General features: G+C 41.4%; 4 protein-coding genes across 4 annotated transcripts; 2 read left to right on the forward strand and 2 right to left on the reverse strand.

Moving 5' to 3' along the window:
• Positions 1-39: 39 nt before the first annotated feature.
• LOC130688273 (serine-protein kinase ATM-like) lies at positions 40-9,713 on the reverse strand. Its single transcript, XM_059496950.1, has 11 exons — positions 9,446-9,713; positions 8,600-9,390; positions 7,702-8,527; positions 3,843-7,634; positions 2,303-3,779; positions 1,963-2,239; positions 1,250-1,902; positions 871-1,193; positions 734-813; positions 427-668; positions 40-356 (listed from the first exon to the last, which is right to left on the reverse strand). The coding sequence occupies exons 1-11, from the start codon at positions 9,650-9,652 to the stop codon at positions 172-174; spliced, it is 8,853 nt and encodes a 2,950-aa protein (XP_059352933.1). The 5' UTR covers positions 9,653-9,713; the 3' UTR covers positions 40-171.
• Positions 9,714-10,051: 338 nt separating this feature from the next.
• LOC130688285 (WD repeat-containing protein 74-like) lies at positions 10,052-11,710 on the reverse strand. Its single transcript, XM_057511260.2, has 6 exons — positions 11,554-11,710; positions 11,256-11,490; positions 10,975-11,191; positions 10,801-10,902; positions 10,630-10,733; positions 10,052-10,551 (listed from the first exon to the last, which is right to left on the reverse strand). The coding sequence occupies exons 1-6, from the start codon at positions 11,645-11,647 to the stop codon at positions 10,110-10,112; spliced, it is 1,194 nt and encodes a 397-aa protein (XP_057367243.1). The 5' UTR covers positions 11,648-11,710; the 3' UTR covers positions 10,052-10,109.
• Positions 11,711-11,745: 35 nt separating this feature from the next.
• On the forward strand, positions 11,746-14,082 carry LOC130688279 (golgin subfamily A member 5-like). Its single transcript, XM_057511251.2, has 7 exons — positions 11,746-12,326; positions 12,389-12,795; positions 12,857-13,044; positions 13,102-13,371; positions 13,433-13,608; positions 13,680-13,810; positions 13,871-14,082. The coding sequence occupies exons 1-7, from the start codon at positions 11,867-11,869 to the stop codon at positions 13,958-13,960; spliced, it is 1,722 nt and encodes a 573-aa protein (XP_057367234.1). The 5' UTR covers positions 11,746-11,866; the 3' UTR covers positions 13,961-14,082.
• Positions 14,083-14,732: 650 nt separating this feature from the next.
• LOC130688293 (uncharacterized) lies at positions 14,733-16,398 on the forward strand. The gene is made up of 4 exons (XM_057511271.2): positions 14,733-14,932; positions 15,208-15,368; positions 15,443-15,802; positions 15,865-16,398. The coding sequence occupies exons 1-4, from the start codon at positions 14,914-14,916 to the stop codon at positions 16,165-16,167; spliced, it is 843 nt and encodes a 280-aa protein (XP_057367254.1). The 5' UTR covers positions 14,733-14,913; the 3' UTR covers positions 16,168-16,398.
• Positions 16,399-17,120: the final 722 nt, after the last annotated feature.

A 17,120-nucleotide genomic window follows, 5' to 3' on the forward strand; every position in this document is an offset into this window, starting at 1 on the left:
CTCTTTTCTTTTATTCTAATTCTCGGTAAACGAAATATCACAAACACAACTTCTGCAGGCGATAAACTGTAGCGAAAAGAAATATTTAAAAAAAGGAAAACCCCAACTAGAAAAAATAAATTTGAAAAAAAAGGAATACTGAAAATAGCGAACGTTGGCGAAGGTAGCTCTTCAAGCTTGTGGTCTCCACCCATGGAAAATACGGTACAAATTAGCAGGATCGGTGGCCTGCTGGATGAGTAAGTTGACCTGACCTCGTACCGACAACGGAGTTCCTTTTTCCACTCCTCGAAGCTTCTGACTCAGCCGAACCAGAGTACGTTTGGCGGACTCGTTAACTTCTGTATCGACAGACCCTGAAAATACAGCAAGATTGTTATTCATCGATAGGACGCGATAAGGAGATATCAACACTGAAATAAATACCTTCTTCGGGGAGGGTGCCTATTGCAGATGAATCGCGACGTTTGCTCAAATTGCGTTGCTTTTGTTGCAAAGCAGCGGCTTTTTGTGGTGTTACTGTCCATACGTAGAGTGGGTCGTAGAGAAGTACTTCCAGTAGAGTTAAGATACTATCCTGCTGTTTCCGCATGACCTCCATGGTAAATTCACAACATCGGCGAAATATACCCTCTACACCCATAACGCCCATGGCATCTACCATGTCACTGTTGGTTTAACCATTAAATAATTATGATTGAATACATGGGAATATTAAATGTCTTGTCATTACCGAGTCAGCCGGAATGGAACTGTTTCAGGAATGGGCAAAACCGTCCCTTGATCAAAGGCGATCCCAAGATCAATATGGATCTATAAATTTTTTAAGTATTATAATTTTAACGGTGATTGGAAGTTACGTGAAATTACCAGCTCGGCTGTGTATTCATCGATGAGAATGTTCTGTAGATGGCGATCCCCTAGACCAAGGATATAGCCAACCATGGAAGATGCGGCAGCGCTGCGAGTATATGTTATTCGTTTTTCGAACCAAATCGAAGGCGTTGAGTATTGTTCCAGAAAAAAATGGCGAAACACAGGTGGGAAACGGGCGCAAATCTCCTGGAAGCGCTGGAAACGTTGCTCTGAGCTTTTAATGTTCATCAAATTAGCCATTTCTTTCCTGGCCTCCTCGGTACCCAGGTCGCCCGGCTTAGCGTAACGCGAATGCGCACCGGACTTGCCATCTTTACCTGGAATAAACAATTTTAATAAAAATACTTAATTCAATCAAAACATAAACTCTTACCCATCAGATAACATCCAATAGGATTCGTTCCTTCACACCATTCCAGCAATCCACTTCTTCTAGACAGGGGAACCACTTTGTACTTTCTAATATTTAATTTGCGTCGGCGTGCCTGTTCGTCTCGTTCCAGGAACAGATTCATGGTGGAGAATACTTGCTGCATAACAGCGTCTTGACGTAAATCATCTTTTCCTTTAAGTAGCATGGGCCTGGTCTTGCCATCCGTACCCAAACAGGCCATTTTCTTAGGAGCATTGATACCGCCCACTAGCATGAAATTGGGATCAAATGAGACTATCCCTACCACCTGCTCTTTTTGGTATACGCCATTGGGATTCACTGCTAGCGGGAAGGTGGGAATAGCTACGTCCTCCATATTTTTGATGTCACGCAATTCGGGCGGAAGTTTGAGTGCCTCTAAACTTCGATCCTTCGGGTTCGCTTCCTTATTAGCAAGCTGGATCAAACTTAAATGAAGCTGTTCCAATTTTCTGCAAAGGTCCCCGATCTCTGGGCGTTTGGCCACTTTCTGTAACAGTTTCTTGGCTGCAATCACACGATCTTCATCCGGCTGATGGTTTGCTGAACGAGATCCTTCTTCAATTTCTTTATCTTTGTTGGTCATGGCAAGAGCTAAGATGACAGGAAGCGTGCTGCATTAACAAAAATACGTTTAACAATCAAATAATTCTATGCAATAAATAGAAGTATACTGATGAGGATGTTCCACCGCGCATTTTTCCATTAAATTTTGCAATAATTTGGGGAAATCATCGTGATACAGTTGTGGATTCGGTTTAGATACTAGACGAGCAGCCAACTGAGGCAGTACAGATATGAAATGATAAGAAGGTATTTGAGCTATCCCTTTCGTCATCAATTCCGTGAGATCGACGTTGGCACGATTGTCGAACCACAGCGAAATCAATCGCGATATTCTCACATCAAAAGAAATATTTTTGTTCTCGCCTCCTGTCTCTTGCCGAATGCCTTCCTAAAATAATTGAATAAAAATGATTTAGTAATGAAAACTCAACCAAAATGGAAGAATACTTACTAAATAATTTTTGACAGCTTCAAGTAAATACGATTCTCGTTCTTTGAACAAGGTTTCAAACTCGCACATGTCATTTGTCGTTTCATTTGTCATGAAGAGATTGGCACGTCTTACTTCATCCTTGTTTCCTTCCGTTGCGCTGGCTCTAAGTTTTTTCAATTCGGCTGCCTGGCCCTGCCGGATTTTGGCAAGTTTTTGTTGCGTCTCAAAATCCTTGGATTCGATGTAGCTTTGCAGGTCTTTGTAAAGCGAATCGGCATAAGCTGCTAGAATTTGACGCGCTTCTGAAACGTTAGACGCGGATGGATTTTCTTTGCCTTCAAATCCGCTCCATTTATGACGGGTCTGAGCATCGTCAGCCTCATCAAGAGATTTGCGGAAATAGAGGGACAGAATTTGACGAGGATTCTCGGAACGTGTTTCATGCAGCCATTGGCCGAGAAGATTCAAAACTCGCGGATAAATTGGATGTCGAATCGCATCGGCTTCCAACGTAGCCGACAAGGAGCGTAACGTATTCAGTGCTTGATCACCGTCTTTACGTTGCCATTCAGTCAACGCCTTTTCCAAATGAAATTTCATTTGAACTTCTTTATTATGTCCGGTGAGCGTCGATAGTTGGGTTAGGCAGCGTTCAGCAGCAGGGTAATTTCCATACTGACGGGCTTTCTGGCAAGTCTCGAGCAACGTGTCAACTAAAGCTGCCGTTGTTTCGGTAGAGCGTGGCAAAAGCTCTTTCAGCATAACCGCACGCAGAGTTAAAGATGGCTCTATGTAGTTAAAATCATTTACAGTTAAACGATCTTGCGTCCACTTTTCTTTGAGAACAGCCAATTGTTTGTCAGACTGGCTGATATCCTCCAGGTCGCAGATCAATCGTAACTGAGTTAAAGCAGGATAGATAATGCGGCAGCTTTCTAGACTGCCAGCTTGACGTAGATGGTCGATAACGTGAGAACGTGATTGCGATAAATTGCGAATCAGTTCAGGTTGATCACCCTGTTTCAACGCGACGAGTGAATTGAAAAGTAATTGCTGGAAACCTGCTTTCTCTTCCTTTTCTGCTTCGTGACGTTGGTCCCAATTCGACAGACGCCAAGCACATTCGTATTGATATTCCCTTATGGCTGGGTTATCTTGATTGCAGGTAACATCAGACAGTGTCCGGTAGAGGCCACATCGTGATAAGGCGGATAATGCCATCGTCTGTTGATCTTCCGAGTCAGTATATGAAGCCTGTGCGTCGTAAAACTCGAGCGCTCGGAACCAATCCGACTCTTGTTCGTAGCGACGGATGTCCGGAAGTGATTGGAATCCAGTTCGGCCGTCCGGTTCACCAGTACAAGTGTAAGCTTCAAACAGTAAATCTTGAACAGGTTGCATTTTCCTATAACCACTATCTCCAGCATCATTTAGTGGCTCTGAATGGCCAGTCGTATTCAAACGATCCAGCCAAATTTCGGCATACATGATCTGAAAAATAGCAAATAAATTTTAAGTTTTTAATCAGCTAAAAAAGAATAACAATTATTTTACCGTGCTGAAATAAGCCTTACACGACTGGGCTGCTCTGGCGGCATTGAGGTAATTCAAATTAAGCCGAAAATTTCGATCCCACGGTGAATCTGTTTTCTTTTCACCTTTCTGGGACCTCAGGTGTTGCACAATTTGAAGGATCGTCTTGACAGAAGCTTCAGCCATATTGTTGGACGGGTCTAAAATAGCATTGATGTGCATTGATATAACACTTTGAATGCGTTGTTCACCACTGGTCAGCATAGCGCGAACAACAAACGGCAATAGGGCCGAACAGAATTCCGGCTGTAGGCGACAAACAGGCAAAAGAGTAGCATAGAAACTAGGCGGACTGAATGCGCTTATGAGCGTGCAGGTCAGCCGGACTAGCCACGAAGAATGTCCTGCTTGTGTCCATAGTAAATTGTCATCAACGTTGCTGTCAAAGTACTGCATATCGACGAATAAACTCTTCTTATCCTTTTGCGGTTTAATTCGGAATGGTAGAATCAGATCACGAGATGGCCATGAATATTTATTTGCTAGTAAAGCAAATTGCTGGCCTTCTACGCTATCCATAGCTGCTAGCATGACCTGGCCGGACAAGTTGAGCAATTGGATGCTGTCGCTCGTGAACAAGAATCGCACCAGCATTGGGAAGACGGTCACGGCCAATTGGAGAGTGGAATGACTTTGAGCGTGGTATTCCATCTGACCTTGTACAGTTGTTGTATCAGGAACGGGAGTGTCCGGTTGAAGAATCAACGTTGTCAAATCAGCTGGCCCTAGTTCTCCTAGGGCGACTGCAACTGCCTCTGTTAAATTCTGTTTGGATTTGCAAAGCTGGATCAAACTGCAAACGAGGCGATGTATAGTACTGCGGATGCAGTCGGAAGATGATCCGTTTCCAGTTTCTAGTTTGGCGTAGAGTTCCGTCAGTTCCTTCTTCCGCTTGGCCAATAGCTTCGCAAGGTTTTCCACACTTTCAACTGGGATATCGTCATATCCTAATTGAGTTACTAAACCCAAAAAGACGATAATCTCTTCTTCGAGTGAACGATTCCTATTTTGTCTTCTGCTTTCAAATGCCCGGGTCAAACGAGCAAACTGTGGTAAATTAGGAAAAGGACTCAACTGATCTATTGAATTTTTCAATGTATCACCGTGTTCCACAATCAGGAGTTCCAGTATATCCACCGCCAGCCATTGGAGTCCATTAGAAGCTTTCGCCCAGGGGGTGATGAAGCCGACAATTGTCACCAACAGCTGGCCGACGATATGTGGACATGTATTTATGATTTTAACAACAAGTCCTTTGACGATCACTAGTGCACCTCTTCGTAACGTTTCGTCCGTCTCATCTTTGCGAATTACATGCCCCATCCGATGAACGATTGAATAGAAGACGTAAAACAGCATTGACTGTTGATTTTCTTCCATAGAACTTACTAGCAAATCCGACGCTGCCGATAGGTTAACTAAAGCTTGTTGCTTGTCTGTCAATCGACAGCCCATCTCAAAGGCGATAAATAATTTCACAAGAAGAGTGTGGACTTCCCACGGATGCGTTGCAGTCCACAGGGCAAAATTTTCAAATGGTTCGGTGTTGATATCAGCAATAACATCAGGTGAGAAATGTCGAATAGCGTCGATTACAGCGGCTTTCTCAAAACGGAATGATCCGGTGAGCGGAAGAATTATTTCTGGACCGAAGAGCTGGGCGGATACGGTGGCATCATAAACACTACATAAAAGGCGACTTGTTAATTCCAGTAAATTGTTTTTAAGCGCTTGACTTGTGCGACTTCGATCTAGTACAAGTTGATGTATCTCTTGATATTTGGTCTGCGCAAATCGATTTAATGTTACTGGCACTTCAGGTCCTTTTAATTTGGCTTCGGAGAGAAGAGGCAACATTTTGGCCATGATGGCAGCGAGGTGCTGGCACACCATATCTGCCACATCAACACCCATTAATTGCGCTAGTTGAGCCATCTTTTGAGCCTCTTTTTTCAAAAACATGATTGGCACGACAATTTCTTGGTTTTTCTCCACAAAGCTAATCAAGCTGGAACAGTGATAAATGCCGAATGGAAAGTTGTTGAAATCTTCCGTGTCCAGCCACCGATCCAGCAGAAATTCCAGTCGCGAATCGAGCCATCCATAATAGTCCAGATTGAGTTGGCGAGCTGCTAGTTCCAAGGCACGTTGGAGATTATCAATTTCAACTGAATGATAACGAGTAAAACGTAGCATCATAACCAATGCTGTTTTCTCTGCCCAAGGGCTTTTGACGATCAGAGAACACAGTAGTTGAAGGACTGATGCGGATCGGATAGCAACATCTCTTTGTTCATCTAAATTAATGAATTCTTTGGTGACAACAGCAGATGAAAGGGTAGCCAATAGACTGTCTTGCCAACTGGTGGACACAGTATCACCGTAGTCAAATAGCTGATGTAGAACTAGGCTGGTGGCCATCGCTGTGGAGTTGAATGGGCGATTCAGTCCAGCCAATGCCTCGATGCAAATTGGGGATATAGGGTCTGTCGATTCAACTGTTCCAGCACCCCATTTAAGCCAGTTGGCTGATGATGGAAGACTTGCAAGGCATTGGTAAAATGCTTTTTCAACTGGAGGGCCGAACATATCTTCCTGGATTTCCGTTTGAAAGCGGAGAAATAAACTGATGATTTTGGCTTTGGAAGATGAACAACCAACATTGGATACATGAACGGTTAAGGGAGGAAGTAAACGCAGTATAGTGGATGCAGCTTCGTGATCGTAGATGAATTGGTGGCCTAATCCGGATAGCAAATCAACCATGTCCATGACGTGAACGGCGTCTAATAATTGCAGAGGTGCTCGACAATAGGCCTGGAGTAAACAGATACTTTGTTGAAGATGATAATAGGAAGCCGGATCCGTTCCAGCATTTGCTAATGCTCGCAGTAAATCCGTTTTCATTGTGCAATAAACTGGACGAACTGCTTCGGACGGATCGGAGGGACTAGAGACGATAGACAATAAACGATACAACTCCACATGCCATGCTTCGTGGTCTGTTAGCAGACAAGGATCGAATAAGCTTGTTTTCTTTTCTTCTTTACTTTGATCGGCTACTGGAATGGAAGGGTGGCTTGCCCCACCTCGACGGATTTCACCAAAAGTGTCATCTTTTGACTCGGTGCGTGAAGAAACGCTTACAAGTTTCCCAAAACAAAGGTCCCAGATGATCGGACGTAAATAGTCTTCACCACTTGATTCAATGCTGAACATGGCGGTGAAGGTTTGAAGACATCGACGGGAGTAAATAGTTTCTTCGGACAAGATAAGTGCAAAAATGGGCTTGACAAGCAGTACAGCCATTTCGCGGAGCTGGGACGTGTTTGAAGTTAAACCAGCCAAAACAAAGTTGCGCACCAATGAGAGCAAAAGAATAGCATCATCTAGTGCTGAAAGTAGATCGATGACTATCTTCTTGTAATTTTGTATGTGAAGTTCCATCCGAACGAGGAGATCAACGATCAATGCACTTTGTTCTTCCAGGACTGTTGTTGACATGGGGTAGTTGATTAACGGCCTTAATGTACTGGAGTTAGGGGTTTTTGCTAGAACCGATTGATCCCCATCCAGGAATTCGATGAAACGAAATTTGGATTCTAGACGATGACATTCAAAGTCAAACTGTGTTTGGGTTCCAAGTTGGCTCAGTTGAGAGCAAATGGCTCTCCTTTCGACCATTGGCTGCTTCATAGCGAGGGCAGCTAGTAACCCAAAATGTAGATCCGCTGTTGCGTCATACTCTTTGCCCTAAACACGTAACAATTAAAATTATTAACAATCTATTAATATTTCCAATAGATCAAAAATAATATACCCTGCAATTTAATAGCCATTCCGTTAACATTAAACGGATAGAGCGATCTCCAACCGGGTCACCCCATACATTCCAAATGGAGTTGGAAGAACTTTTGAAGTTAACTTCTAATGGCCGAATAAAAGAATGGTCAGGTAGGACGTAGCGATGAAGAAAGGCAGCTAAGCATAGCATGGAATGACGATCACACGGAATGGAACCGCCAGGTCTAGCTAATAATTGAGCGATTTGACGAGCCATTGGTACCGAAGGTAGTCGGTACAGTAGCAAAGTCGCCATAAGAAGGAAACTTTCTTTGTGGCATTTGTGCGCTACCACACATTTGAATGCAGATTCCAACAATCTGGCCACGTTATCCAATTGAAGAGAAGATTGAATCAATTCCTTGCTGTCTGGCCGTTGTTCGAACAAGGCGATGCACACAATGCGAAATAATTTAAGGCAGTGAGCCATCATTTCGTATTGGCGGCAATCGTGAGTAACGTCTACGACGTAGTTGAGCAACTCTTTCATCTCGTGAGTCTGAGGAAATTCTGGATAAATTGCGACAAAATGCGTGGTAATTTGAAGCAATGGAATGGATTCGTTAGTAGCTCCCATCGTCCTCAAACGATCGATCAATTCCGAAAGGCCCGACATCAAGCGTTTTTTCTTAGTAGATGGCCCAGAAATTTGTGAGGTGGACGTTTCATCCATAATGCCCATGCGTGTGACGTCCATGCTGAAATCTGGCAATGAAAAGATTTGCCGAGCTACACGGACAGCCAGGGTAACGGTGTTTTGTTCCAGGTCAAATACTTTCTTCTCTGCTGTCTTGTTTCGTTGCCTATAATTAAAATCAATAAAGACAAAAGATTAATGATGAAGTTGAAAATGATAAGGAATGATTAATTATCACCGGTTTGTCTTGATAATGAAATCGATCAAACTATGCAATCGACGCATAATTCGCAACCAATCATCGACATTTCCTGCGACCATAAAGCCAATTTCGTTTGGTTCGATTCCGCAGGGATGATGGGCAACCATAGCAAGGAGCGAGTACTGGACTATTAGGTCGATGTCTTCTAGGTGATCGTGACAGAGATCAAGGATTGTGTTTAGAGTGGCTTCAGTCAGCCTACACAAAAGAAACCTATCTTCACATCCTACAGCAAAAGCCAATTGAATAGCTGAATCTATCCAGATTTGGACTAGAAAATGCTCTTTTTGAAGTACAGTTTTGTTGTTAAGGTTGTCTTTGAAAAACTGCAACTTTTTTCTCACTTTAAGTAGAATGTCTGATTGGAGAGTACCATGACACATTACATAATTCAGAAGATTGGCTAAGGAGACATAAGTAACATTGTTGGGAAGTTGGCTTCGTAGAATTTTCAAACTTATAAGGAAAATACTGAGCCAGGCATTTGGTTTTAATTTAGACCAATAGCCTCTTTTTGATAAAATTTCACGATTAAGTGCAGTTAGGTGATCTCTTCCAAATTTTTCCAGCATGAAAGGATCTTTTAACGCCATCAAACAGTGATCCAAGACTTCATCTACATCAAGTCTAGGTTTGCGTTCACTGGCCAGAACTATCACATTTAAAAGGCAATTTGCACTGAGTTGTAGTTGATTTTCTCTTAGAGTTTTCTGAGCTTGAGTTATTCCAACACCTTTTGCTTCATCCTGTTTAAACTTGTCCACTTCCTGTGACACAAAAATAGTTTGAATCATTCCAAATAGTTGTGTGAATTGGAATAACCTTGCTCATGTAAGTTACTGCCGCGTGGAATACATCGTTCCACGTAAATCCATAGTTTGTATCAGTGTTACCGTCCAAAATTGCAATGTAGTTTTGATTGCCCAGCAATCTTGTAATAGTTTCTGCATTTTTCCGCCTTTCGGTAATTTTGTCACTTCCCATGCATTTCGATGCTTCAATTATGGAGGAAATTTCAAATTCCCCCATGTATGTGACTATGGGGGAGAAACACCTAGAGGAAACACTGGGCGACACACGTGTTGAAAAAAACTATGCAAATCAAAACAAATTGAACATAGCTCGAATTCCACCGCTTGAGGGCGAGGTTGCACGATAGACTAACCAAGAAGTTGATAAGAATTTATCTACTCACAATAGTCTTAATCCCCTAAATTTTTAGATAATCAGAATTTTCAGATAATAAATCGGTTACATCAGGCCACATAATTCCATTTTACTACCGAACCAAAACAACTGCTCACAGTTCGGGATCGGCCCCGATTGCCTATAATCGGGTTCCCGCCCCGAAAATAGTCATTCGGGGCACAATCGGCGGACCAGTTCGTCAATCGGACGGGCAAAAATGCGGATCTAACGAAACGCAAATTTGTTACAAGCTTTAGGTTTATTCATTTAAAAGTCATGTCATACGGTCCCAAAAGAATTAGGGTAATGTTTTCCTTTTTTTCCTTGAACTACCATTGTTTTTGGTCGGTGTTGCATCCACTTCTTTGTCCACTATGTCTTCAGTTTCGGTAAATGTTCGATCCTTGATTACTTCCATGGTATTCCAAAGTGTATCTTTTTCAGTGTCAACTATTTCCTCATTAAGATCTACATCTTGATCAGCTAGTACTCCAAAATCTTGACGCATCAATACAGCATTTAATCTTGATTTCAAGTATGCTTTTTGAAGAGGTGTTTGTCGATCTAAATGGTGCAAGCGGACGAAACGATCAAGTCCAACACTAACAACTAGCGGTTTGGTAGGATGGCACACTATCTGTCGAATTGCCCCTGTAAATCCGCGGTACGCGTGAACAACTTTTTGTTGGCGGAAATCATACAGCAACATTCTTCCTTTTCCACTACCGACAAGAACTTGGCTGCATAAATAATATATATATATATATATATAAATAAGAGTGTTTGAACATAATCGATAAATGTGAGAGTATCTCTACTTGGATCTCGAAGCTATGCTTATACATGTCCAGGCTTCTTCTGCCTCCGGAATACAGCTGATAACAGGGCGACGGCCACGCGACTTTGGATCGTAGAGCCGCACCTTGAAGTTTAAAAAGTTAGTATTCATACGGTAAACATAGATTTTTAATAAATTTTTTTTTCTTTACATGTCCATGTCTTGAGCACGTAGCTACTTGTTCAGAATTGGGCACAAATGCAAGATCACTAACCCATACAGGGACTGGCATGTCCAGAAAATCATTTCTGACCTGTTATTGAAACACAATTTGAAAATTACAGTCAAGTCAGAAAAAAATACCACATTTTTAGGATAAACATACATTTTTTGCTTTAAATACAGGGTGCTGAGCATTCTCCACATCCCAAAGCTGAAGGTCATTCTTTTTACCCCCTGTGCCAACTATGTTTTTGTTGTAGGGTGAGACACGCATACGTGATAGACTTTCCCCAGCAGTTAGTGCATGAAATTCAATCTGCTGACTTGCCTTGAATTTCCAAAGCTTGACATCTCCACTTTCAGAAGCTGTGATAATGGAACTGATGACAAAACATAGATAAATTACTGTTTCAAGTGCAAAAACATGGCTAAGTTATCACTTACTCATTAAACTTTCCTACTCCACGTAAAGGTCCTTTACCAAATGGTGTTTCCACACAACCAGAGAAGCCTTTAAATTCTGTGTCATATATCTTAACCTTTTGGCTTCTAAGACCCATTAATATTTCGGTTTCTTCGTCATTTCCCCACGCCATACATGTTATTTCTTGTTGGCGATCCAGCGACTGTAAACTGTTCAGGTTTTTCGTTATGGTTTGGTGATTGTTGAAATTTACACCTAACAACGACATGAGTTTAAAGCTAGTGATATTGTTTCGTTTGCAATTAAAAATTAGTTTACCTTTAAACAACCCCGTTTCAGCCCCAACATAGACGTTAAAATCTTGTGTTGACGACATTATCAACCTACTACCGACTACGGAGCAGCATGGCATCTGAAATTTTAAATTACTGTCTGCTAGAGATCGGAGTCTGACACTTATGTTGCCAAACCTATTAAAAAGCAAAAGTTTGGCAATGTTGTTTTGAGTTCTTAATTTGACAGCTGACTTGTGGATTTGTTTTCGTCATCAGTTTTTTCTTGTAGCCGAAATATAGTGCATTCGTTTTACAGTTTCCGCACTAAGAAAGTCGGTTAATGGGTTGTCGCCGAAATGTCTTGGCTAACCGATTTGGCAGGAAAAGCCGAAGATTTCCTCGTTAAAATTGACAAAAATGCTGCAGTTGCTGCTCAATCAGTGCTTGTAACAAAAGAACGTGTCACCCCCAACCAATCGAGACGTGACTCTGGTGCATCTGTAGCTTCGGATTTCTCCTCTAACCATGGGCAACAAACTGGGCCAGCTGCTGTTAACTTTAAAAACAGTGTTTCAATGTCTGATCTTTCCAAAGCAGGCAAATCCAAACCTGATCTTGATGCTACTTTAATGGCTTCGCTCAACACAAATAGTGATGTACTGGATGCTTCTACTAACATCACATTATCAAGCTCTAGCGCCTACTCAAATGGTGATTTAAGTATCATCCAAGAAAACAGTTTGCTGAAACAGGAAATAAAATCACTTAACCAAGAAATAAGGCAATCTATGCAACATGCAAAACAAGCCCAAAAAGGTACAGGATTTTCCTTGTTGCCATTTCATGTAAAATTAGAATTCCATTTCTGCATATTTCAGAAGCCAAAGTTGCTGAACAGCAGTTAAAAAGTCAGGCAACTGCAGTCCAGTTAGTTGAACAACAACTGTCATCTTTAAGAAAAGAGAACATGGCCTTAGCTGATCAAATCCTAGACAAGGATGCTGAACTAACTACTCTAAAGGGAAAAATAGAAGCAGTCCATGTTGAACAGGGGTATCAAACAAAGTTGGAACACATCCAATCACAGCTGGAAACAGAGTCTCAGAAGAGGCAATCTCTAGAAGTTGAAATGAAACTTCAGTGGAACCAAAGTGAAAAGGAGCGTTGCAACTTATTAGCTGAATCACAACAATATCAGTATCAACTGCAGACAGCTAAGGAAGAACTAGAAGTAGTTCATCAATCATTAAATGAATATAAACTTCGGGCTCAAAGGATCTTACAGGTTTAAATTGATCAAGCGATATAGTAAGTCACAATCCATAACGTTATCAAAATTTATGTAGGACAAGGATAGACTATTGCAAGACATTAAACAACAGAAAACAGATGAAAGTTTTCAGCTTCCTAGTGAATTGTTAATGGCAGAGTTGGATCAACTTCAACAAGAACGGGATCTTCTACGAGAAGAAACAGCCCAGACTAATTCCCAACTACAACAATGTAGAAAAGAAATCGCACGTCTCGAAGCTAGGTGTGAGGTGCTTCTTTCGAAATATTTTTGTTTACTACATGTTTTATTTTTGCTTAGGTACGAAGCGGAAATCCGTCAAATTCGCGAAGCTAGCAGTCTTGCAGAAACTAGAGTGCTAGAGGAGCGAGCAAAAAAAGAACTGGTAGAAAACGAACTACGACAGTTAGAGGAAGAGTTGCGTTATGTCCGCGAAGATCTCTCGCAACAAAAAGTACAGTCAGCTGGTAGAATCCAACAGCTTGAAATCGAATTGAGCAAGGTGAGGAACCAACTGACTAGTAAACAAAATAATTCCAAAACACCATCTCAAGATGAGCTTGAACAACGGTACAGTTAAATGTCGAATAAAAAATAAATATAGATAGATAATTTTTGGTTTTCGATACAGACTTCGAACGTTAACGGAGACCTTAGTTGCAAAACAAGCCGTGTTGGAAAAAGTGCAATCTGAGCGTAGTTCATTGTTGCTCCAGTTGGAAAGAGCTACCAAAGAGCGGACTAGTAATGGAACGCCATCGGAGAATGAGACTTCAACACGCGTTCTGCTCAATATAACTGATGATGGTAATGCGTCGTAATATACAAAATGCTATATAGAAGGGTGATGGTAACAGAATTGATGTATGTTGCCTTAGAATTGGCGAAAGTAACGACGGGGGTTTCTCGGCGCATGCGCCATGCCTATTCGAGCTTGGATTCCTTAAATTTTCGATTCGGGCAAGCCTTACGTCGACGACCTGCTGCTCGCCTAGTGCTATTTTTCTACGTAAAACAGATATTACTTTTTTTTAACTACTTAACCTCTATCTTTTTATTTTCCATTTAGATGGTGGTGCTTCATTTTTGGGTTGCTTTCGTGCTTTTAACGTATACACCAGAGATGCATGTATCAAACCATTCTACATCCCCTTCATAAAAAAAAAGAATTCACTTTTTTACATATTCTTTGTACACTTCACTTCTTGAACTTTGACTGCAAATACGTTCTAGACTTATGTGATAATCACTCGGTTGTTGAATACACTTTGTTAATGGTTATGATGAAATTCTTTGGAAGCGTAAGCTTGGTAAGCCGATAAGCACAGGGTACTTACCTGTCAACCGTCTGTATACTGCTGAATCTTCAAATCAATATGTTGACTGTACGACACAAGTCAACGGCCAGTATGGCGGTATGGCCTATAAAACTTCTGCTGCTATGTTCGGTTTTTCGGCCACTATCGTTATAATATACTTTTCTATTACCTTTGTTTAAATTACATTACAGATGCACATCGCAAAGAGCAGGAGGTTTTTACGTAATATAACCACGATCTTTTTAAAAACGGTAACAAAACTGCCAGTCAAATATCAATCAGAACACCTTTAATTCCATCGCTAGATGGCCATAGCGAAAAAAAAAGCGAGGGAAAACGAAAGAAGCAAACGGAAATAAAACAAGTTGCCATATGTATCGGTCTTTATTTTGTTTGAAAAATCCATCATATCATTGCATTTTACAGGTCTTAATTATTTTATTAACATACAAAGACGTACTACAAGCCGTACAAATGAGCTTTAGTTTCCTATTAATGTGTTTGCCCGCTTGATGCTGGACTCGTCTCAATTCCCCAGAGACCCTTCGAATGTGCTACGTTGATCGTCAAGAGATTCAATGTATAACAGTCCAGTAACATCGGTCGCTTTGGACAAAATGGATGAATTTGTTAATGCATGTCGTTAAATTCACTTGCCGGTTTATTCTGCCAACGTTACCTAAATTTTGAAGTGCCGTTCTAGTTCTGATTGAAGTGAATGCTACTTTCTATACCCAGTATTGCACTGAGGTGGGTTTAAGACCTTGCATAGCTGCCCACAAATATAGTCGTCATGGACGAGTTATCATCAGGCAAGTTCATACTTGATCTCTAAGCTGAATATCCCCACTTGCTATATAGTGCCAGACATCGTTTCCCACTCGTAATGATAAAAGTAATTCCCCCAAAAAGAGAGGGCAAGTTCTACGAAAATGTTTGGGAATGGGAATCGAAGTCCTGTGCCTTTTCGCCACGTGGTGAAAACCATTGGAAACCTCATTTTCGTCATGGTTTAAGTCTCTGGGAATCTTACGGGCAATAAATGCCATGCTTCTTGCGTAATTGTTTGTGTTCTATTACCTTGCAGAAAACTTGATCATAGATTTACAGCCTACGCGAAAGCGACTAGTACTGCCTCCGGAAATCGTAAAGAATCTAGATCATGTCTACCGAAGCAATCCTTATCCGTCGAAATCCGAGTATGAAAACCTGTGCAAAGATATGAATCTACCATTTCAACGTGTCAAGGTAACGTTGCGAACACTATTTGTTTGTTAATTTTCTTTTCTTTTATATCCATTCTTATTATTTGAAAAATTCAGAACTGGTTTTGCAACCGACGACGACGAGATTCGAAATCGGGAAAGATCTGCCGAATGTGTCGTTTCTTTCAAGCGCCTATAAATGAGCAGGCACATCTACAAGATACTGATCGTCGTCCATGCATTTCTTATTGGAGTTTGCCAACTGTGGCTCCTCCGCCAATTGTGCTGTTCTCTTCCTCGCATGCAAAATCCGGATGTGCTCCTTCATCCGTTGCAAATTCAAAAAGCCAAGAAATTAAATGGGAGACCAATGAAAATATGATGACCACTCCTGCAGAAAATGTTGTGCCATCTGCCTTTTCCTTGTCAGTTCAGAATGGCACATTTACATCGGAACAGTCAACTGCAGCTCCCAAGGTAATCATGTATACACCATGCACGATGATATGATCAAAGTACTCATCAGTTTGTAATGTCAGGTTAACGTTCGGTACAATGATCAACAGCAATATAAAATTGCCCACCACCCAATCGACATGGCAGCTGCAAATAGCTGGATGATGCCCACTACTGGATCCCCATTCTGGCCACTGCCGTTGCATAACTACTGCCAAACACCGGATCTGCAGCAAGTGCCACTTGACTTCAATCTGCCACCCGATTGGAGATCATCCCATCACCCAGTGCCCAGTTATCCGCTGCCTTATGAATCTTATTCGCAGTATATGAAAACAGAGAAGAACGGTAACTATTATGATTACGATGAAATTAATAATAATTAAACCGCATCTCATATTTTCAACGTTTTACACTGCCAGTATCTTGCTATGCACGGCCCATTTTCCCTTTTATTATGCATTGTTTTATCTAGATATTAACTCAGTTAATTTCATGAGTGAATAACTCGTGCACTACTTGTCGGTGTAAGACGCCCCGTTTTTTATTTGTATTTGGCTGTATCGTTCTTACTTTTACCAAACCTAGGTGAATAATCCAGAACTTTTTCAATCCGGTTTGATTAACCTTGTCTCCATTTTTTTTACATATTTCGATCGATCTAGCATAAGAAAAAGACGGATTGGTGGTTCTCGACCACTGACCGAAAGTAAATGTGCATATTGGCAAACAACGTTATTTGACATTTGTCGGTAGAGCATCAAGGACGCGGTCGCTGAAAGAAAGTGGAAGATGAATTAAAGCTATTGCAGACGCACAAGTCGCAAACCGAAACGAGAACTCGTTACTCATCCGCTCGAGATAAGTTTACAAACCGCCACATCACCCGAAATTTCTACTTGCTCAACAGACATTTATCAGGTTCTTCTAGACGGAATTTCTCGTGCTTATGCAAGTTAGTCTTTTCGGCACCAATTCACGTGGTTGATGTTTCTTAATTGCCCTCCTCTCGTCGAGGTGTTTTACGTGTTCAATGAGGTGGTTGTGTACTTAAACTGAAGCTCCTGTCTACTTTCTCTCTCCGACCCTATGATTTGGTTTCTTTCAATTACTGTTTTTATTCATCATACGCAATTGACACGCAAATAATAGGAAGAATTTGCCGTCATTGCGTTGATGTAGAGCAACGCCACTTAATGTTACGCTAAAGCATTGCATGTTAGTCTGAAATTGCTATCGTGCTCGTTGATGCAGCTCTTACAGCTACTCAAAAGTTAAACAGCATTTCTCAAATGTTTGATGATTGAAAATCGTGCTCGATGCTCTAAAATCATCACCT

Source organism: Daphnia carinata, chromosome 9 (genome assembly GCF_022539665.2).
Source record: "Daphnia carinata strain CSIRO-1 chromosome 9, CSIRO_AGI_Dcar_HiC_V3, whole genome shotgun sequence".
Classification (NCBI taxonomy): Eukaryota; Metazoa; Arthropoda; class Branchiopoda; order Diplostraca; family Daphniidae; genus Daphnia; species Daphnia carinata.